This window comes from Chironomus tepperi, unplaced genomic scaffold (assembly GCF_022539635.2).
Source record: "Chironomus tepperi strain 1889 unplaced genomic scaffold, CSIRO-AGI_Ctep_v1 contig_337, whole genome shotgun sequence".
Taxonomy (NCBI): Eukaryota; Metazoa; Arthropoda; class Insecta; order Diptera; family Chironomidae; genus Chironomus; species Chironomus tepperi.
The window spans coordinates 1,650,271-1,673,501 of NW_027226459.1; the positions used below are offsets into that span (position 1 = coordinate 1,650,271).

The window sequence follows — 23,231 nt, forward strand, 5'->3', positions numbered from 1 at the left end:
CTTTAAGCTCAACTTCCTACGAAATCAAAACTCATCCTTATTCTAGTTCCAACTCCTCAATCTTACAATCATCACAAAGGAAATACAAGAAAAAGTCACAAACTTAATTTCAATTATCGTTTTCACTCGAAGGAAAGTCCCAGAAGCAATCAAAGTAAAGTCAAAGTAAGTGGGTTCTCAGAAGAATGATTCAACATTCCGAAATTGTAAAAGTCAGAAATGTGGCTCTGAAAGCACTGAATGGGAAGGCAATAAAAATGAGAAACTTTTTTCTTCTTATTTTTCCACTTTTTTTTTTGCTCTTTCTTATTTTCGAAGTTGAAAGAATATTTTATTGTAATAACTTTTCATCGTACTGGTTTCCATTCACAGAATAAGAAATTATATATTTTTTTGTCTCCAATTTTTGTTTTTGGTTCAGTTTCGTTGTTTCATTCATGAAAATCAAGTAAGTCTTTTTGGAAGGTTTTTGTTTTTAAAAACATTTTGGAAGGATTATTGTCCTTTTGCCGATTAATACAAGTCCCAAGTTGACAATAAAAAAGCTAGAACTAGACATCAATTGAACATTAACGGTTAATCAAATTAAATTCTGGGACCAAGTCGGGCTGACTTTCAAATAGTTCTGAATCTAATCCGAATCCAGCTTCAAGCCATATTTATGTCAGCCTATGCTATATTTTTGACTAATTAACTATTTCTTTTATTCAGTTGTATTTGTCGTAGTTGGGATATTTGAGAATAATAAGGCATTTCCTGGGATAACAAAAATATTTGTATAGTTTCCACGCCTTGTTTATCAACATTGTGTCGGCTTTTTCGGACAATTTTTACAGTGAAAAAGAAAATTTGCCACATGGTGTTGCTTAAGTTTAAAATGCCACAAACTTTTAAACTTTCATTTTAATCTAAATATTGTACACAATAAGGAAATGACACCTTAATCTTGTAGACTTAAGTTTAAATGAATTTCAAACCAGCTTCGACATCTGAACTTCATCCGATCGACAGAAGTTTTTTATGTCAGCCAGATGATTACTAAATAGCCATTCAAGTGACAATAAACCTCGAGTAAAATCTGTTAGAACTAGTCATTAATTAGACATTGAATTGCATTTTTAGACAGTTATAACATTTTTTTGACAAGTATGAACATGAAAATTACTACTCGGATGCCATATGGTAGCCCCTGTCATGAGTAATATGCGCCAATCATGTGATTGCTAAAGAAGCATGTTCTGGAGTTGTGAAAGGAAGAAAACAATAAGAAGTCTCGTGAACAGACAAGGAGTACTCTCATTAATATATTCTTAAGCGTTAAAGGCACGCTCATTCAGATGAGAATGCTCATTGTCTGTTAGAGTCTGTAATGATTGAGGGCTCAGTTTATTTTAAGAATCGAACTCACATCCTCATAAAAAGAGGGAATATGATTCTATTGTCGATCTAATTAACTAGCAGTTGAGTCATTATAATCGCTATAGTTCAATATAGTTCAATATCCCGAATTACTATATGCTGACACACCAGAATTTAAAATATTAATGTATGTCATAATGGAATCTCTAATCATAACGCTTTGACAACGACTCATATGGAACCATTTTTCCCTCGTTTGCGGATTGTATCAAAAATATGTGTATGTTTTATGCGTATCTCTTATTTTTGCACAGTAAAATAACATCCTTAAGTGACTAGCGAAAGATGTTAGACATTGTGAACGATTCATACGGCAAAATAGTCATAATAGTATTTTTTGTTTTCTGTTACTAATATTAATGCATAATATTTGTATTAAGTTAGTTAAGGACGAGTAAAATGTTTCGTAGTTGGAGCCTCCATCAACATTATAATTGATGACTATGATATACATAAAATGTGCTGGCATATAATTTCCATATTTTTCTCTCTTTTTTTTGTTGCTATTCTTGTAGAATTCCTTTATTCTCTCTATCTATCTTGCTCTTGATATAATAGCTGAATACTAATATAAATGACTAAACATGCATACATACATAAAATATAAGTTTAAGTGAAAATCTACATACTGTCGACTGAAAAATTGTTTGTGCTTGAGTCTCTCTTTTTTTAAGTAATTTTCTGTGTAACTTGACTGTAAATAGATGCGGTAATGGACGCATTATGTCTGGAGCTCTTGGTTTACGTTTGAAGGATCAATCATAAATGATGAGATTTTGGTTGGGTGTAATTATGATTGAGAGGCTCTCTTTGTGGATTGAAAGTTTTCGTTCATGTTCCTATTATTCCAGCTTCATTTCATGTTCTTGGGCTCGTTTCTTAATTTGAAGCAGTATTGTCTAAGCTTCCGGGATTGTATGTGTTGAAAAGGACGGTAGAATCTTTAATATCCCGAAATTGTAAAAGGTCTCGAAGGATAGAGCTGTTTTCAAACATTCCCTATGCGCGGCAATGTGCCCTCGTGCGCCCCAGCTAGGGAGCAGTTGGCTTTGAGCCACGCCAAATTTTGGTGGTAATCCACCAGCGAAACTGCAATTGAGATGCGATTCATGGCAGTTTCAAACAATTTGGTAGCTATCTTAGGGCTGCGGCACATAGTTCTGATAAAACTATTCCAGGAGCTTCAATATTGCCTTTATCTAGTTCATTAAGCAGCAGAAGTATCCAAACATTTGAAAACCACAAATTTTGGAATGATAAAATTTGAATCGACGACTTTCAAGTTACCACACCAAATCTGATCCAAGCTCCTTGCCAATAACTCCATAGAGGCACCTAACTGTCCATGGACGAAGACGTTAACCTTATGGACGTCATTAGTGAACAACTAACCATACAGTGATGCAATATTTAATAACAATTTCTATGAAATCCATTAGTTAACTCTAGATTCAAAGCTGAAAAAATGGTTTTAATGATAAACCCACATGGAACTGTCATTGCCATAGCTTCTTCCTTATAATTGAAACTTCAGGATAGAACGAAGAGTCGAGGAACCAAAAATACAGAAATTAAATTTTCTGCGCTTCCTCATCTCATCAAAGTCGCACATCTCTTACATCATTTATTGTCCCTTTTTTTACGATTATACTGTCTCTATAATATATGTGTTGTATTTACATCCACAAAGCTTTATATAAATGTAGATACATTTTCACTGTATACATACATACTTAAGGGATGGAATATAATATTATATGTGACGCATGTAAATTATCATAAGGGATCAAAAAATAAATAACACATTAATTACATCCAGTGTCAGTGCTACTAATAGATTAGTTATGCTATTGCTGTTGGAATGAATGATTATCTTTTCATGCAGACTGCTCTTATAGAATCTCTCTTTTTTTTGGGAGGGAGACTGTGAGATGAGAAGATACTAAAAATGGTTTCTGTTGAATAGTTTATTGTTCTTACTTTAGGCGTTGGATGATATGAGACAATAATCCCTTTCAAAATTAAAGTTATACTGTGAGATACTCGAAAATTTTAATTAACAGTAAATAAGCTATTGTTTAATGCATCATGCATTGGGAGGGAGGTTCATTGATGTTAAGTGGATCTTTATGTATTTTTGTACTGTTTGGAAGCAGTTAAGAGTTGAACTAATGGAAAATGATATCCGAATAGAAAAAAAGACTGATTTTAGGTGCTGTAGTGGTACTTCTGTGCTATGAAAGCATGCTTTTTGGATGTTAGGGTTTCCGAACAGACATTGAGTATGCTGATGTGTCATTGTGATGTTATCATGATGTAATCATCCTGAACGGTACAATATGAGGTCAACTTTGTGTCTTAAGGGTAATACAGCAACTTAGCAAGGTCCTACTGATCCGTTGTGCTATTTTGGCATGTATTTACTTACTTTGCTGGACGTACAGATCAATTTTAGTCCATGATCTCCCTTAATATGGCTCTAATGGAGACTACCGCTTGCCAATTGTCGATTTCAAGTGCATTACCATCTGGAATGTCTGTCTTCCTTACAAATGAGCCAAAATCAATCTTAAAGTTCCATAAGGGCGACTTGATATTTTACCAATAATACATGAACTTAAAGATGTCTCAAAAAAACACTATGTGCTGTTCGGGTTACTATTATAAACTACATATCTGACTTTGCATATCAAACAACACTAAACACAAACATTTAGCAAAAAAGGATGTAACAAGTCCAAAAATTCTTGATAATTTCATCATCAAAAAAAGGACCAAGCATTTAAATTTCATTGAATTAAAGCCTAAATGTCTACGCAAACAAGAACACATTGGTACTGACACAAAAAAACATTTTTTTGGATCATTATACTCATTACATTACTGAGAAGAAAAGTTTAAATTAAAAATATTTCTGACATCCCCTCGGGGCACACAAAAAATGATTCTATTTACGATGAAATTTCCTTCAAAATGCTGCTGCTTTTTGCTTAAATTTCTTGACACAAATACACTTTGAAAACATGTTGTTTATTGTATGAAACTTCATGAAATGATCAAAATAACAAAAGTTAATGTCTCGTAGCGGAGGAAGGAGAACAGCAAAAAAATTGTTGACCATTGCTGAAATTCATTTTTATCTATCCATTTGACATTTTTAGCATTTCCATTCAATGATTTTACAAGAATCTTTTTTTTCTTCTTCTATTCACCCATCCTAGCTTTTACTCAATTGCTATCCGTACTGTAGCTACAGTTGTTGAGCTTGCAGGAAGAAGAAGACAGCTAAAATTATCTGATTTCATCTTTCATACTCAAACTTTTTTTTTTATTTGCTTTATATTTCATTTTTTTATCTTATTTTTCCTTCTTTTTTGAGCGTGTTTTTTCGAGTGAAAAGGAATCGTTGTTGGGTCAAATGATTGCGATGACAAATTTGGTTCATTACATAACTTGAAGCCTTTTTTTCTTCTTCTTCGCTTATGCTGTATATTTGATGAAAATATTACAATTGGAAATTGTTTTGAGCATGAAATTGTCATTTTATTCAGAGTTTTGTGAGTTAAGGTTAATCAGCGAAAGAGGAGCCGTGGCGTGATGGTTAGAATGTCGGGCTATCGATCTTGTGATAGTGGCTTATCGACCCGGGTTCGAATCCCAGGGATAGTCTATTTTACTTTGATGGCTCTTTCGCTTCATCAACTCAGTTTGTGAGGTTTTTGACAGACAATTTGTGGTTTGGCACTGTAATATGTGGTTTAACCATAAACTTGAGAAGGATTAGTCTAGATGCTTGCCCTCTTCCCTAGAAACGACACAGAAAATTTGTTCAATTCTCGATTGGTTCAATTGAATTCAATTAACTGGCATGCTAATCAAGGACACGGAAGATACTAGAGATCAACCCTTTCCCAAATCAGCTACAACGCTTCTCTGTTAGGGCTACAAATTACTCTCCCAGATGCTCCTATACTACTCGCCTGCTGCATTATTCTCCACAGATCACTTCCTATATTTTTTTAACATATTAATTTGCATAAATTTTGACTTTCGAAGAACAATTTCTCCAAAATCCGTGCAGCCAAACATCATCGAATATTCATTTTTTAAATACCATTGCGCCTACATACGACTCATAAGCAATAACAGTTTCTCTTTAAATGAATTTTAATAATTTCTAGACAATTTTTTTGTTTCAATTTTTAAGCTCAAGTGTGGGAAGGAACTTCCTACGGAATTTATTAAAGTCATGACTTGTTTTTTCATTCACAATTTTGACTTCCTGTTTCAGTCCACACTTTTTTTTGCACCCCCCTGACTCGTTCTCTAATGTGGAAATATATTTCTTAACAATTGTGAAAACATAAAAAAGAGACTTCGACTTGAGGAAGCGAAAGGAGAGAAAAAAAAAGTATTTTTTCACAATAAATAAAAGAACAAAAAAAAAAGGAATAAAATACAATGAAACATAAAATAGAGAAATATGATGTCCCCGAGTCTCGGTAATGTACGGACATTTTGTCGCCAAAATAAATTAGCAAATTTACGATTTGTTGTTTTGTTGCAGTACGGACTGAGTAAGAGATCGAGTAAACAGAAGCGACTTGTTCTTGTTCTTGCTATTTTGTGAAGACACAACTCTGAGTGGGAAATAAGTTTTTTTTTTTTTGCGGGTGAAAGCTAAAGCATAAACTTTTTTATGCTCTTTCATTTTAATTTGTTTTATTTTCAATTTTCATCTCATTTCTGACTAAACGGTAATTGCACTTTATAGAGAAGATCCTTTCATTTTTTTCATGGTAGGTTGTGGCACTAGCATCAAATGAGGGATTTTTGGTCAAGTTGTTATCTTTTGAAGTAGGAATATATAGTCATCTAAGCTCGAAGTTGATACGGATTTGGTCAAGACTTTGTACGGAAAAGTTAAGTTTAATCAACTTGACAAAGAGCTCTGAACGTCATAATTAGGCTTTCATGACAACAGGGCAGAAGTTTGCTGAAATTTCCAGGCCGTTTTGAGCCGAATTCTCCCAAAAATGTGCTATAAAATCCTAAACGGAGTTTGCTAAGAACTATAAGAACTAGGTTTCGGCCTTGAATCGCTGGCTTGCATTTCTTTTGTTTTATATGACCTGCAGTTTTTGACTGTATCTCATAGTTCATCCAAGATCATTCTTGCATTTGAAGAGCCCTACTAAGAATGAATCTGAACTATGAAAGCCAAGTTGCATCAATGGCAATTCATGGCTCATCATAGAATTGATGCTAATATTTAGGGCACATTGTAAAGTTGTACTCATGGAAGGATTATAGAGAAAAAGGAAGGCATGACGTGCGTGCCGATATCTGTCTACAGCTCCAAGGGGTTGGTTTGGAGCTCAGTTACAGAACGCTATAGACTCGGCTATAGAAGACTTTAAGCAAAAGCTTTTAATGTTCCGTGGAGGAACTGGAATTCTTGTCGCATAGGAGTCTAAGTAAGCGTCTAAACCTGACTCACCTTCTAACATTATTGTGCGACTGTACAGCAACGTCTCAATGGTTCTTTCATGTTGATGAAAATATTTCTTCCTTCCCCCATTATCTCCGTCGTCTCCTCATCCACTGGCTTCAACTTATTTTTTTCCATTATTAAAAAAGAAAATGAAATAAAAAATGGCAAAAGAAAAAAAGAAAAAAAATATTGTTGGAAATGGCACTTACCGTATTTTTGTTTCTCTATGTTATTTCTTATTTTTTTAAATTGTAAATAAAGCTATTACATTTCCGCATAAGATAAGATTCCATCCCATCCGATTTTAGTGCGCGAAATTTATTCTTTTTTTTTTTGATAATGAATTTTTGGTGATAAATTTTTTTTGCTGCTGCCTTTATGTAATTTTAATGGCAGGAAAGAGCTTTCTTTTTTGTTTGCTTAATGAGACTTTGGAACTTGTTGTTTGTTTTATGCGATTTTATAAAAAGGAATTATTTTCTCGTTTTATGAACATGAATGAGCGAGTGCTTTTTAAGAGTCTTTAGCTTAATTAAATTTTCTTCTTGTTTTAACTGTTTTCGTAATTATTGAGCATGTTCAATGCTCGATAAAAGGATTTACGATGCATCGCAAAGTTTTGAAAGCAGGGATGGGCAAACTTTGTGCCGCGGCACTTGCTTACTTACTTTTTTGACCGTTCTGATCAATCGTGATCATTGGCCTTGTTTAGTTTGCCTGAAGGCAACCGCTTGCCAATTACCGATTTCAATGGACTTACCATATCGAAATGTAATTTACCGAATGCCATATGCGGCTTCGTCGAGGCTTACCATTAGCCATATGCGGACTCAATACAAGCTCACCAACAAGATATACCACAGCACACAGGTTCCCCACCACTGCCTTCAAAGAATAAGAAAATCTTTTATGACATTGTTGCGCTGTAGAATTATATTCTGTAATAAAATTCAATTCCTTTAATTCAAAATTCCAACAATGAGTTCAATTCATTGATTAAATTTATTCGGATTGGGATGTTTGCTTTGTAAAGATGATTGCAGGATATTGTAATTTGAGAAAAGAAAATCCTTCCGAGAAATATAACAAGAAAGGATGTATCTACAGTTTTAAGCATTTATCGTTACGTCTTAAGCGTAAAAGAGATGAAATTGAACTTTTCAATACGAAAAGGTTGTGTTTGATTAATAAAATCGTGGATTATTTCCTTTGTATTTTCGTATACTTGAGTTATTAGAAATTAGGAGATCATGACTGAATGGGACAATGGGATGAATTTTGGTTTTTGTCGTAAAAATGGGTCAAAATCAGTCGTTAAGGTAGCTTTATGTCTTGCCGTTAACACGGAGACGTAGCAGTATCCTAGTGAACATGTTGTGCTGTTCGGAATGGATATTAAGTGAGAATTACTAGTTCATGCTGTCTTGTTGTTTTAAAATCCATAAAAATTCATAAAATTCTAACAAAATTAAGAACAATTTGAACAAATTTTAAACATCATTACCCAAATCAATAAGCAAATAAATGAAAACTCTATTTTAATAAATTCCAAGTCAGTTCCACCAACAACTTACTCTCGAGATGCTTCTGTTAATTAAGCGAATGTCGCAAATTACAATTACATTTTAAAGCAAATTGTAACTGCATTTAGCCAAGTTTTCTTTCAAAATTAATGTTAATATCTGGCGCATCCAAAAAAACACATCAAAAACAATTAAAAGCATTCTGCAGATTCCTCTAAAAACTTCAATTCCAATTTTGCATAGCTGCAAACTTTTTTCGATACTTTTTTTTGTCTCTCACTCTCTTAATTTTATGCCCTAATTGATTTATTAATTAACTTCCTCACACTAATGTCACACTTTTCCAATAAAAAAAAAGTGAGGCAAACCAGCATGCAGACAACAGTCGGCAACAACAATCTGTATACACTGCAATATCATCACTAATAGAGATTGCGTCGTTGTTCTATCATAAGACTAATTACGATTTTTTATATGCAATGACAATGCGCATTTTCTAATAGGATTTTTTTATTCAGTATGTGTGAGATTTTCATACTTTTTTTTTGTATGTTGCATGTGCCATTGTCTCTCTTCATGCTTTCTCTTCTCTTGTTTGTTTACTTACCTAAAAAATTTGCATATTTTCACACAGAATCGCTTGCCAAAAAAACAATATTTGCAATGAGCCTCTATAGTGTGCAAATGAATACATAACACTAAATGGATGGCACATGAAGATGGAGAATAGGAAATGGCATGTGGCATTGGATTTAGAGGTTCCGTGAACATTTGAATGACTTTAATTATTGAAAAATTCTCACATTAGTCGTATGATTATTGAATCTGCTACCTGCTGTGGTATATGTCGTGGATGGGAAATTTATGCTTTTACGTTGCGTGCCAATGCAACGCCAAAGTCGTTTTTGATTCGAGGCATAAAGGAACATGAATTGATATTCTTGGTGGGCTGGCTAGGGGGATTCTTGTTGATGTATGGCTTGGAAACTCTCAGGATTACTATCCTGATAGTGGATCCTATGCTTGTTTAACACTTATCTCTTGTGTGTCAAGCCACACTTTTGTGGTAAGCCACGACATTAGTGTACCATGACACAGCTTTGTGGTAAACTAAGACATTAATGTGTCATGGCGCACAGCTTGTACAATCCTGATATAACAGATCAATTGAAATTCGTGGCTTCCCTTAAATTATGTTCCAAACTGACTCTATCGATTACCAATTTTAGAAACCTGTCTATCAGTATCTTGCTACCCTCAGTGGGATTTTCATCTGCTCTTGTGATTTTTTGCTTGAAAAATACTTTTAAACTATACTTGAACAGGACACAGTACTTGCTAGGACATCGTTAAGACGCCATGTTAACGTCAAGACGTGAGGTTACCCTAAAGGCAGCATGTTGGATGTTGGTTGATTTCAACAAATTTTCATATTGACTATGTGTTGTTCGGGATGGATTAATCTTGAAAAATTCCCTAAAAATTTCACACAACCTGAAACATCAATGTGCACTAGCCTTGAAGAATACATTCTCCAGAAAAGCTCATGAACAGGATGCTGCGAACCTTGCTGTCGCTCTATGTGAGCTCAAAAGCTCAAAAAAAAATTCCTAAAACGAAACAATATTAAAATCACAAATTAGCCACGTTTTAAATTCATCCTGCTTGTCTACATCTAAAAATTCCACCTAAAAATGCCAAAGGCTAACAATAAAGCAAAGAAAAAACAAAGTTTTGCACGAAGAAAATTGAAATAATTTTATAATTGCACTTTTATTTTCCATTTATTCTGAGCTTGCAAAAATATTCAAAGTGAGGATGAATAAAAAGTTGAAAAGAAGCCAACAAACGAGAATCCTTTACCTATATACAGATAGATTTATGTTATGGCTCGAAAGAATGCACCTCGCTCTCTTGTAGTCTCTTATCATTGTAAAATGAATGCCTTTTAGATGATACTACAAATCCCCCAAACACAGCATACAAGAGCATAAGTAAAATAGTTGATTCTTTTATATTAAATTACATGAGAATGAAAATGCTGCCTGGTCTTTTGGTACTCAACATAGAATTGCTGTAAAAGATGAAACTGGATGCATTTTGAGTTGCTGGGTCAGCGTTTTTTAACGCGATATCATATCCTTTTCCACCCTATACGTAATAAGTTAACGGCTCTTAAGACATCGTCACGAAATGCATCTACAATATCATCTCATGTTGTTGTTTAGATCGGGTAGTGTGTCGAAGAGCGTAAGATATCGTGACGACTGCTCGTTTAGTGCGTCGCGGATCATAATAGGCGTAAAAGATTGACCATGATAAGGTTGAACTTGAGAAAACTGAGGACAAGCATCGAATATGACTTAGGGGCCATGTAGCAGCTATTTGCTCATGGCATTCGAAAGTGGGAAGAAAATGGTCCAATCCAATTCCAACAAAGGAAATTCCACGAATTCTGGTGACCTTTTTTGAAAGAAAGTTCGTTACTATGTGACGTAATAAGCAAACGATCCCTTAAAGTTGCAAAATCCCAACCCTTATGCGAATTATTACGCAACTTAGGGAAAGGATGGGTTAATGACTTACGAAAAATGAAAAAGAATTCCTGGCCGAACAGCACTGCGATCCCGATCGACAATAGAATCAATTCATATGATTTATGACAATTCTAACAAAAACAAATATCATTCAGCTCAGAACATCCTCTCATATGCTAACAATTGAGCTACAAAACCATTCCATTATAGGTAATATCAAAATGCTGTAAATGTTTCCACAATCTTTTGCTCATTCTACCTCGTAGCTAAAAGAACATTCTTTAGTATCTCATGCACATGACATTATTGTGATTGAATCTCTAGTTTCCCCCAACACCCTATGCTGTATTTTGAAAAAAGAATAAAAATTTCTTCATTGATGTGTCTATGAAAACGGAAAAAGAATGCACTATTGAGATTCATAGGTATTCCTATATATATATATACATACCAGTCAATATTCGATTGATAATTTTGAATTTATTTGCTGAAATGGAATGTTCAGTTGTTTATATCGACAGGTAAAAAGCATTTAAAATGAATTCAGTATGAAATTGGAAACTGTAATTCAATGGGGGATTACTAAGTGATTATGATGCTTATTGTTAATTGCATAACACTCACAGTTTAAAGCACTTTTGAGCCTTTTAATTAATTTCTGGAAAAGTGATTTTGCATTCAGCAAAATGGGGAATTTGAGATTGAATATTTGGATGTTGAGATACAATTTGTTAAAAGCAGGGATTTGTAAAATACTGAGGAATACTAAGGCTGTGTAGGTAGTGTCTGATCAGAGTAGATTCTGGATTGTCGGTACAATTGTTAGTGATTCTGCCAGTGCGACAGTTAGACCTCTGTGCCCGAGTGTTTAGACAACAGATTGGATATTAATATGGATTTCTTGAGAAGAGGTGGGTTCGATTCCTATCGAAATCCAGCCTTTCGATAATTATATAGAATGCTTGTCCATATGATAAGGATTTGCACAATGTTCATGATATTTATAGGCAGGATTCTAGAGTAATCAAATCCAGCACATTCAAATGAGTTGTCTTGTGATTACTAAGTATGATGTCTATAATGTTAGATTAGATCTAGGCAGTCAGGCACTTGACAATCTTCGACTATCCGATCTTCGACTATCTCTCAGATGTCGCCTATAACTGGTTCTATCGCCGGCTTCCGCCTGCCAATTGCCAATACCATATGCAATGCTGTCTCTATCGACAGCTTCCTTCCAGGAGTTATTCGGTCTACCACGAGTTCCTTAGAATGTAAAACTACCCTAATTCCACAAACTCAACAGTATACTTCATTTTGAACCACTGTATCCTGCTTCACTAAATCTCAAACATCATATGAACCTCACTAAAATTTCAAAATATCTAAATCAGTTCTACATCTGGTCCATAAAATAAAATTCCTCTTCTACATCCAAGATTTAACCAACTTGAAGGCCACTCCAGGAAAATATTTTATGCTGCAACAATAAAAATAATTTAAATATATTCCATTTTTGTTATTAAAAAAATCACTGAACTGAACATTCGAAAAAGAAAAAAAAATTTACGTCCTTTGCATATTTCAAATATCCATGAGAAACCAAGCAACAGACTGCTCAGTGGGTAGTTTTTTTTTAAATACAGAAATATTCCTATGACTATTGTTGTGTTGCGATAAATCACAAACAATGCTGTATATCCATATCTGTCCTACAAATGAAAAAGAATCATGGGAGAAATGAAAGGATTGCTGGAGAGGATAGAGAGAAAAAAAAAATGGCAACAATGTTGATAGCGCTGAAATAATCTGAATATTGTTGCTATGCATGTTTTAATACTTTTAGTACATAGCAGATTTATGTGCAATTTTTTTGGAAAATTGTGGGCTGTTAGATTGCATTTTGGACTATTTGGTTATAGATGATCTAGCTTCTGAGTCTAATGTGAAGGGTTAGTGTCTAGTATGTCAATGACCATCTTGGACACAGCTAAATTCAAACGTGAGTAACTTAGGGTTTAAACTCATGCCTGATCGACCTTAAGTTGCTTTCTTTGTGCAAGGTGATTTCGGAAATGATCAGTAGTAAGCCTTACCATCAGTACCTGATTGTGGAGTTGCAATCCTTTAGATGAAGTGATTTGGAGATGCTTTTGCTCTATCCATAAATGTACTTATTTCTGCAAATAGCTTGGTCGCCTGCGATGTATTTGGGGGATGCAAAAAGAAGGTTAACACTTGGTCAGCTTGAGAGTCAGACTTCGGTTTCCTAAATTCACCCTGTACACAACTTCCATTGATCTGCACACAAAGTCAATTCTAATTTATTGCTGTCAAAATTGTCTAAAACCAGTCGGCAAGGTGTCGTTAAGTTACTTTTATGTCTTTTGTCGTTCTACCATCAATATGACGACGTAGCAATGCCTAAGCAGCTATGAGAATTTTGATCCTGTGGACAAATGGTCGAAAGTCCGATTCTAGCCTGGGATAACTAAGCTAGAATCGATGAAATCTGGCCCAAAGCTAGCGAATCAATTCGGTCTAAGACTCGATTCTTGTCCATTTATACGCAGTGTGCTTTCTGGGTGACCTCACCTTGATTATTAAGTTTAAATTCAAGTTCCATCTGCAATTGAATAATAACAATTCTAAGAGATTTTTACCATGAACAAATCATACTGATTTGAATCTAAAGATCCCCATTACTGTGCCTTAAATCTATAAAATAGCCTTTTTTATTCCCCATCCTCATCTGTAGGCCACAAATATGTAAAATACCTTCTTTTCTGCAATATTATATTCTTTTTATTTCATTTTTATTTTCAATTTCTCTCTTTTCCATTTCCATTTTTTTTTTATTTTTGCTGTTGAGGTTCTCTTCTTCACAATCCATTGTTAGCTTTTCCAATTCAAGAGCAAATATTTGTTTATGGCATGTGACTACATAAAGAGCTGTTCTTTATTCACATTCAGATTTTTTTTCATTCTCTACACTTTTTTATCTACTTTTGGCACTATCTTGATTCGGTTGGAATAACAATAAATGGATGGAAAGAGATAAGAGTTGTGTTGTTTAGATGATTACTTGTGTAAATTTAAGAAATGAAAATGAAAACGAGATGATCTCTTAATAGCTTTTATAAAATTTTTCTTGTTCTTTTATTTACTTTGGAAATGTTTTTGTCAGTGGGTTTTGTGGGGAGTTTTGGATTGGTTTCTTGAGTCAATTTCAATGTTGTGTTGACTTTTTCGGATATCTTGATATAGGATACTGGAAATTCATACCCAGAACACTGGAAGAGTCATTTCCTGTCCAAACCCAACAGACACAAATGCCAATGGCTTCACTAAATCTCAAAAAAGTCCATTTTTCCAAAATTAAAAATTTGATCCAAATACTTGAAATTTTTTAAAAATTAAATCTCAAATCAAACTTAAATCAACGTTAAGCAGCATCAACAAAAATCTAAACAGTCTCAATGATGTTTTCCTTTATTAAATTTCATTTCCTTTTCACTAATAAAAATGCTGTACTGTAAATATTTTCTCGGCAAACATTCAAGCATCAAGAAGATCGTTTAATAAAATATTTAATGATATTTTTCCTTCTTTTCCTTAAAATATTTAAGATTTTTCACTGTTGCATACGAACATGCTTGGTTGGAATCTACGTAGGATTTTTTGAATAATATTTTGTAAAAAATATGGAAAAAATTTTCAATTATTAAAGATATTTGCATAATTTTATTGAGTTTAAAGGTATACTAGGTATTAGACCTGGGGTATACAAGGCATCAGTACAGTCCAGACTATACTCGAGCTCTGCTATGGCCTTGTGTTGGTGACAACACGATAAAATGACATTGAAATCCTTCAATTGCACTTTAAAGGCAAATCTAAAAATTTAGCAGCTCCTTTTGATGTTCCTAAGCGACACAAATGAAGAAGGCTTTGCTTAACTCCTTTTACCAATACCAAATGGAAGCCAACTTCATTTGGTGACTAATAGGCGTCTATGTGACAGCCAAATGGAGGATAGGGTCTATTTTGTATTAATAAAATTTGTTTAGCAAGCCTTCTTCATTTTTCAGATTGACCAGCCATATGAAGGTTGCTAATGAATATTAACTTGCCTTTTCATCACTCGGGATACCTACATAATACTTAAATGTGCACACGAGTGAAACTAATTGATATAATTTGGAAAAATATGTAATTACATATGTCAAATAGAACGACATTTTCATGTTAAATTCAACCTATTTATAAAGAACGTAGGTTGTAGCATACAGGAAGTGTGCTTTAATTTCAATGAGTATTTATAAAGTGAAAAAGGCATTAAAAATAGGTTGATTCCCTTAAAAAGATTTAAATTTTCTATTTTCCAAGACTTAAAAGTTCTCATCATAAGGCAATTGAATCCAAAAACTTTTTCCGACAAAAATCCCACAGAAAATAAGAAGAAGAACATAAATTACCATAAAAGTCACAAGCTTTCTTTTTGAGAGAATGTGTAAATCAAAGTTAAGGAAGTCACACAAAATGGAAGGAGGATGTGGAAACGAAAAAAAAAGCCAGAAAAAGCAATTAAAATTTAAATGAATTCAAATTGAATTGCTAATTGACTTAACACTTGTTAATTTGATGTATTTAAATTTAAATGTTTATTCGTTCATTAATAATCTATTCATAAATTCTTTTTTTCTACAATTTTATCTCATTATAGATATAGTATTGACATTGAAAGACGTTAGAGTGATAGTACCGACAGCTGTGAGGCGTGGTGAAAATGTAAATTTAATGTGTCTATATGATTTGGAAGGCGATACACTATACTCATTAAAATGGTATAAAGGAAAGAGGGAATTTTTTCGATTTACACCGAAAAAGGAGCCATCACTACAGACATTTCCTGTGCCTGGGATTTATGTTGAAGTAAGTTTATCAGATTTTTAGCTTGAGCAGCACACTATGTTCGTTAAGGTACCCTAGCAGGCAAAAAGCAAGCTTTAAAAAGTGGAATAGGCGGTGAGCACGCTCTCGAGTATTCTTAACTAGTATATTTCAGTAAAGCAAGTTCTCGATAGAATGCGCTTTGACTGCTAGAGGTACCACTGAATCGAAGTATGAATGGTAAAATGCAAAGTTGCTCTGATAGCACCATAACGGTTAATTTAACGATTCACCAGATTGTGCTGATTGTGTTTCTAAAATGGACCGAAATCCACCGATACGGTGTTGTCCGGACAACTTCACGTCTTACCTTAGTTAATCTTCGTTTTTTGCTGATGTGAGGGTTGTGTTTAAGAATTTATCGACTTGCTTGCTAAGCGAACGTACAAAAATTAAGTAACATCAATAATAAATTCAAGCAACGTCACCTTATTGCCTTGAATCAAAACCTTGAACCCAAAATCCGTTACTTCACTTTCCCTTATGTCAACGGTGGACAACCTGTGAGCCACGGTACACTAGTGTCCCATCAATATTTTTTTGAAAATGCCATGACCAATATTCCGTGAGCGGTTTAATTAGGAGTTTCTGATGCCGTTAGCAAAAACGGAAAACGGGCCATTTTTGGAAAAATTTAAAACTGAAACAGCCGTTTCTTAAAAATCCAGTGTTTCAGTAATCCTAGTTTCGGTGGAGGCTTACCATCCAGATATGTCGCGGGAAATAAAAGGTTGCCTTAAGTGTTACGTATTTTCCGAACAATCCTGAACTGAATCTAATGCAAATATTTACTGTAATTCGCATAAATACATTTAATCCATTTATGTCCCCCTGGGGGATGTTTTCACTTTAGTAAAATTGAAAAATTGCTTAAAATTCAGCCCTTTAATTCACCCAGAAAAATTATTGAATGATTGTCTCTAAGGATTTCACATTTTACTTCAAACAGTTTATCATTATAAAGTCCCAACACATACACAATTTATGCATAGATTCTCACATCTATAGTCTATAGAGATAAATTGAATACATCTCATTTATTCAAATTTTATCCATATGAGATTTGAATTTTGTTTTATCGCTTTATTGCTATTCCACACTCGATGTCTATTGTACTATTTTCATGCGGTGTAAAATGCTAATTCATAATTGATTTTCATGTTTATAACAGCAGCAAATAACAAACAATGATGAAATTGGTGTGGTATGATAGAGGACTGGGGTAGGATCTGCTTTTTGTGGATTTGGAGGTGTAGGAAAATATATTTAAATCAATGAATTGGGAAATTTGGGGAGTTTGAGATTCTGTGAAAATTGTAATGAGCATGTTGTTACGGATTGAGAGACTGATTAGGGATGTTTAGGGTATTTAAGTGAATTTTCACGATAATTAATTGGTTGTTGTGATTCAATGAGTTCATTGTTTGCGGTTTTATGGAATTGTGTTGATTAACGTACATAACAATATGTATTTAAGACTTAACTTGTTGTCAATTTCAATGTTTTAGACTAGTTCAGTGGTGGGCAAGTGTTTATTCTTCGTGGAACACCTTTGTGATTAGCCTCGATTGAAATTACACTCGTTAAAGGGTTCATGGCATTTTGAAACCTTTTTGACAGCGTACTAGTGTGTCGCGTACCAAATGTTGTCCACCACTGGACTAGCTTCTTCATTATGCGTCGAAATTTGATGGAATTTTGGGATTTTTTCATATAAATCCTAGCAAATTGAAGATTTTTTCCAAAAAAAAGGGCGGAATTGACCCTAAACCCCTTCTCTCCCCATCTCCCCAAAATCCCCATTTATGTCAATATTACTACACTTTATGAATATAATATTCACACAATAATAAGTAAGCTCCCATTATGACTAAAACATTCATAAATATCTCACATAATTGTCAGTCATCTCAAACAAACAAAGCTAATATCCAGCCACTTCCGTCTTAAAAAGACCTCTTAAAAAAAGAATTCCTTCATACACATTAGAGAGTTCTCACATAAAACCTACTTATAAACATTACAGAATCCCTTCACATTTAAACACGCTTCAATATAAGCATCATTTAACATTTATAGAGTTTAACGTTTACACGCCATAACATTACAACATAACATCAAGCAGCAACAGCAAAGAGTAGGAATATTTTAAGAGTGTTTTGCTTGCTTGTTCATCCTTTAGTTCAGTGGTTCTTTTGTTGGTGGTCGGAATTGGCCGTTAGAGTAGCTTTGCGTCTTACTGTGTAATAAGGAGATATGAGTGGTTTGCTTCATATAAAGAAGCTGAGATAGTATTACACTTAGAATTGGCAATTGGTAAGCGGTAGTCAGCAATAGAGCCAGCTTGACATGTCGACTGAGGGAGACCAAGAATCACACTTGATATGTATGGCCAGCGAAGACATAGTGGTTCGCAGCCTATATGCCGAGGTATACTTGAAAGAACCATTAACGATATGTCATGTGTGACTTCAGTAGAGGCTTTTCACCATGGTTAAGGGTTCCCGATGCCGAGACTGAGACCGAGACTTCCTACTCGAGAATCTGTTGAGATTGAGACTTCGGGATACCTTAATCAAGGTATGCCGTGAAAAATAAAAGGTTGCCTATCACTAGACTACCCAGTGGTGCCATAAATGGCCATAATTTCTGTTCAGGATGGTGTCTGGCTTATGACTTTAATAGAATTTTGCAGAACTTTGAAGGATTTGAATTTTTCAAACCTTATTCAGCAAAAATCCAGTCACCACAAAATGCGTCTCAACCACAACTCACCCAACTCAAACCTCAACAAAAATTGTTTGAAGTATGAGAGTCTTGAAGCATAAAAAATTATTATAATGAATTCAACATTATGCAAAAGGTGTTGTGAATGTGCAAAATACAATCATATAAAATATATATGTTGTACCTTCTCTTTCGTTACTTCTCATCCATGGCACATAAGAAGGAAGAGAGAGAAAAAAAATTTTCATCCATAACAATAAAATAATTTTCCACAATAAAGCTCTTTATTACACACATATGAGAATTGTGTATATGACTGTACCGGAAGTTTTTCAACACCTTTTATGTGAATGAATGTTTTTGTGTATACATATACAGGTTAAAAAAAAGGTTTTTTTCCTACTTCCTCTACTGTATAGTTTTGAGAGCATTTTTTTTTTTGGTGTGTGCCTTCAATACATCCTCGACATCAGGCTGTTGGTGCGTGTTATGCTTCTTTTCAACACATTATGCCATTACTAAAATGATTATGCTATATGTATGGATTCAGATGAGGTTATTAGCTTTTAAACTTCTTGGTTGGTGGAGTTTTAAGAATAAGCTGTTAAGTCATTATGAGCAGTTATGATGTGATATTAGTAAGGGTGGTGGGGATTATGTATGGGATTAGTAATACCGGTGTTGATGACAAGAATACTGACAAGAGCTCAAAGCAGTGTTGTCCAGATTAATTTAAGGTATGGCACACCTTTGTGTTAATACTTGAACTGCCCTAGACTAAAGCCTCACTTATTATAACATTTTGATGATTATGCCGTAAATTTCTCGAAATTTGGTTGCCCTTAGGCTACGAAGTGGATCAGTCTTTGGGCGACGCTTGAATTTTAGCAAGTGTCAAGCTTTGGGGCTGTATAAATTATTATATTGCATTATGAATCAGAATTAAGAGCATTGTAGGGCGAGGCTTGTTATAAATAAGCCTAATTTTGTAGGTATAGGAAGAAAATATGGGCGACCAAAGAATTTAGGTAGTGAATTAAGGTTATGTTCCGTAGCTTCAATTTGAGTATCGCGAAAACACAAACTGAGTTGGTACAACTAGAAGCAACAAAAAAGCTCACGAATCCAACTAGACTTTTCCTGGAATCGAACTCTGATTGTTCAGGTTGGTAGGCTGACACTCTTACTACAACACATCTGCTGCTCTTTCGTTGCCTAATCTGCATGAACATTGAAATCAAATAAACCTAACCTAAAAGTTAGCACTGCTTAACGACCATAAAGTAGCATAAATTGTGGAATATTGAATATTCTGTAAACGCCAGGAAGTTATCAATCCTGCTAATTTTCCGCAAAAGTAGAGGAAAACAAGAGAATGTGAGGAAGAGCAGGTGTACATTTTCTTCCTATCTAATTTTCGTGGAAATAACAAAACATGTCAGTTTTCGAATTTCATACAAAAATGAAGAAGGGTGGCTTGATGTTAAAATTTATCAGCTTTAAAGAAAACGAATCCAATTAACCTAATGAACGTTTTCTCAAGTCTCTCATTTCATAAAAAAAGTTTTTGCCAATCTCCAAAACACTGCAAATATCACGCCTTTAAATATGTAGCTACAGCAGTGAATATAAGAAAATTAATTTTAAATGTGACAAAAACAATAGTTTTATTCAACTTTAGAGTATCACGATTTGCTATTAGAATATAAAATTACATACTGCATACATGTATACATGGCGAACTAGAATAAAAGGGTTGAACTCATTACGTGCTCTTCTCAGCTGCATCTATTTACACGCGTTCCAGAGAAAATTTTATATTAAGTTTTATTGAAAAACTGTGTAAAAGCAGTGGGACAAATGGCTTTGAGTTACTGCACTCTCTTGTAGTTGAAAAAATGGCATTTTTATGTAGTGTTTTGGGATCAAACGAATGCATTAATTTATGCTGAAATGTTAGTAGTGTCGTTTTATAAATGAGGTCAAATTAGAAATTAGATATTAGTCTTCTAATGTTGACTCAAACTTTGGGATAAGGGCAGTAGTAGAGTCAGATTGAGAGCTTTTTGTACGAACCTAGCCCTAACATGCAAAGAGCATATTCTCGAGAGTAGGCTTTACATCGGATCATGATTCCAGTAAGTAAGCAATGTTGATTGAATCCTGATTTTTAAGCTTCAATTTACGCTAAACTTACTTGCTGTAACCATGCTCCTATGTGGAACTTAGGATACAAAACAATGCCTTCCATTTGACTATGTTTCTTGCTCTGGCTCTTACCGTACCAGACATAGAGCATTTTTTCATCACTTTTCTGCGCCAATAAGCTTTTTGTGCTCCTGGTCACCGTTTTTTGCGAATTCCATCCAAAATATGGTAGATACACACCTGTATTCTAAGAGTCCGTCTATATCAGCTAATAACGTATACCTGGAAGTTTAAGGAAGCAATGTATTCAAATAGTTAAGACACGTCTTAGCCTGGAGGCACTTTGTTGATAAGCCACAATTAAAATTGCACACAAAATGAGGTTCATAGCATTTCCAAATAATTTACAGCATTGTGCTCCGGCACACAGATTAACCAACACTGGACTATAGAAACTTTGAAATGTTCCTACCCAAAATTCGAGCTTAGATGCCATTCATAAAATATTTAGGTCACAATTATCAACCAAAATATAATTTCCATACAGACACACACACATTTCAGCCACTTCAACTCCTAAATTCCTAAATAATTAATTACATTGCTTTTGCATCGTCAAAGCTCTCAGCTCTTCCCCTTACTTCATCCTCATTTAACAAGCATTCATATGAATGCACATTCTATGGGTACAAAATAGCAAAATACGAGATCGTTGCATCGAGAGTATAAAATTGGAAATGCTTTTTGTCGTTGTTCTGTGAGAGAAATGTAACACTTCTTTCGACTATCCCAATTGTATGGTGCAGTAGCTTGAAAAAAGATGCTTTAAAGCTTTTAATTTATTGTCTAGTGATGAAAAATGATTTTTTTATTTCAAGCAACATACAGCATACAGCTACAACCACTGTATACACTATTCTCATCGTAATCAGATGAATTGGATATTGTTTGTGTAATATTTATATGGATCTATGTATATGCATCGAATAAAATATGTGAAATTGAAAAGTGGAGCTTCCTCACATTTCATACACATTCACGAATTTTTTTTTATTGTATATTAAATTTCTTCTTTAACGAACATGTGAATAATTTGCCATTACTTTTGTATAACCGCTGTTGTTCGAGAAACGTGATGGAAATACGATAGCTGAATAATTGAAATTTCTGCTTTTTTTTATTGTGTGTATGATAATTTGATTCCTGAAATAATTAATTCCCTTTTTTTGTTAATTTTTCATATTTATGTACACGATATGAATTTAATTTTTTACGGATAATAATATTGTTCTGACCTTTAATCTGCTCATCATTCGTTAATTTGGCATATCATATGCTTGTATTCACAGGATTCTCTTTGTGAGTTGTTTTTCAGGATATTGAGTTTAATTTTGAGTTGTATTGATGGATGTGGTAAGGTTTGTGAATTATGGAACGCTAATACACCGTTCTTTGGTTCTATTCCTGGTTCTATTCTCCCTCCTTAAAATTATTATCAGTAATTATGAACCAAATTTTGGGAGGTCATGGATCACAACTGATCTGTACGACCAGCGAAGTAAGTAAGTATGAACCAAATTTTAGACTACATAACTAAATTGCAAACCCCTTCACCCTTACTTGCTTACTTCGCTAGTTATACAGATCAATTGTCATCCATGACCCCTTATTGATGCCACCTGAAGTTGATTCTTTTGCTGGTTTCAACTTTGCAATTTTCAACATCAATTGCAACCCTATCTTTATCAACAGCTTCCTTCCAAGAGTTCTTAGGTTAGCCTTTCCTCAGTAAGCACTTAAAATTCCTTTTTCTAACTAAAACTCCTCAGTTGCTACGTCCTTGTCCTGAAAAATCTTAACTTTATTGCAGGAGTGTTTCCAAAGTGTTTAGCTAGCTGTATACGGAAAGACCTGAATCTACAAAGAATGTGGATGATTGTCTGTTATGCAAGTTCATAGCAAGATTTTTGTAAAATGGAAGTGAGTTTAAAGGGGTAGTTGAGGTTAACCCCTTCAAATCCCCATAACCCCCCTGAATACGCCCCTGTTCCTATGTTCCAGAGTTATAAGTGTACTAGTCATAAACTTCAAGACCCGGAAAAACACATTTTATTATTCATCTTTATGAATGTTAAGAGTTTAAAGCATTTACATACTGACATCAATGAACATTGCATGTTACACAAAAGTATCAAACAAATCATTCACAAGATTTAATTTTAAAAGAATTTTTTCATGCATTATGATGAAAAAAATGTTCACTTTGGAATATGAATCACTCGCATGAAGGAGCAAAAAAGCTCTCAATTTTTTTGAACGACATAGGAATGGGGAAGTTGAGTTATGAGAGGATTTGAATTATTATGTGCAGCATAAAAAAAAGGAATTTATAGCAAATAATAACTAAGAAAATGCTTTATCCTATTTTGC

General features: G+C 34.1%; 1 protein-coding gene across 2 annotated transcripts in view; it reads left to right on the forward strand.

Annotated features, from left to right (window-relative positions):
- The window catches only part of LOC139093727 (uncharacterized), a 58,743-nt gene that overhangs the window by 15,249 nt on the left and 20,263 nt on the right, over window positions 1-23,231 (forward strand). For both annotated transcript variants that reach the window (XM_070644550.1, XM_070644551.1), the window contains exon 3: window positions 15,700-15,908. In XM_070644550.1, the coding sequence (XP_070500651.1) occupies window positions 15,700-15,908 (209 nt within the window). The remainder of the gene's footprint in view (window positions 1-15,699; window positions 15,909-23,231) is intronic.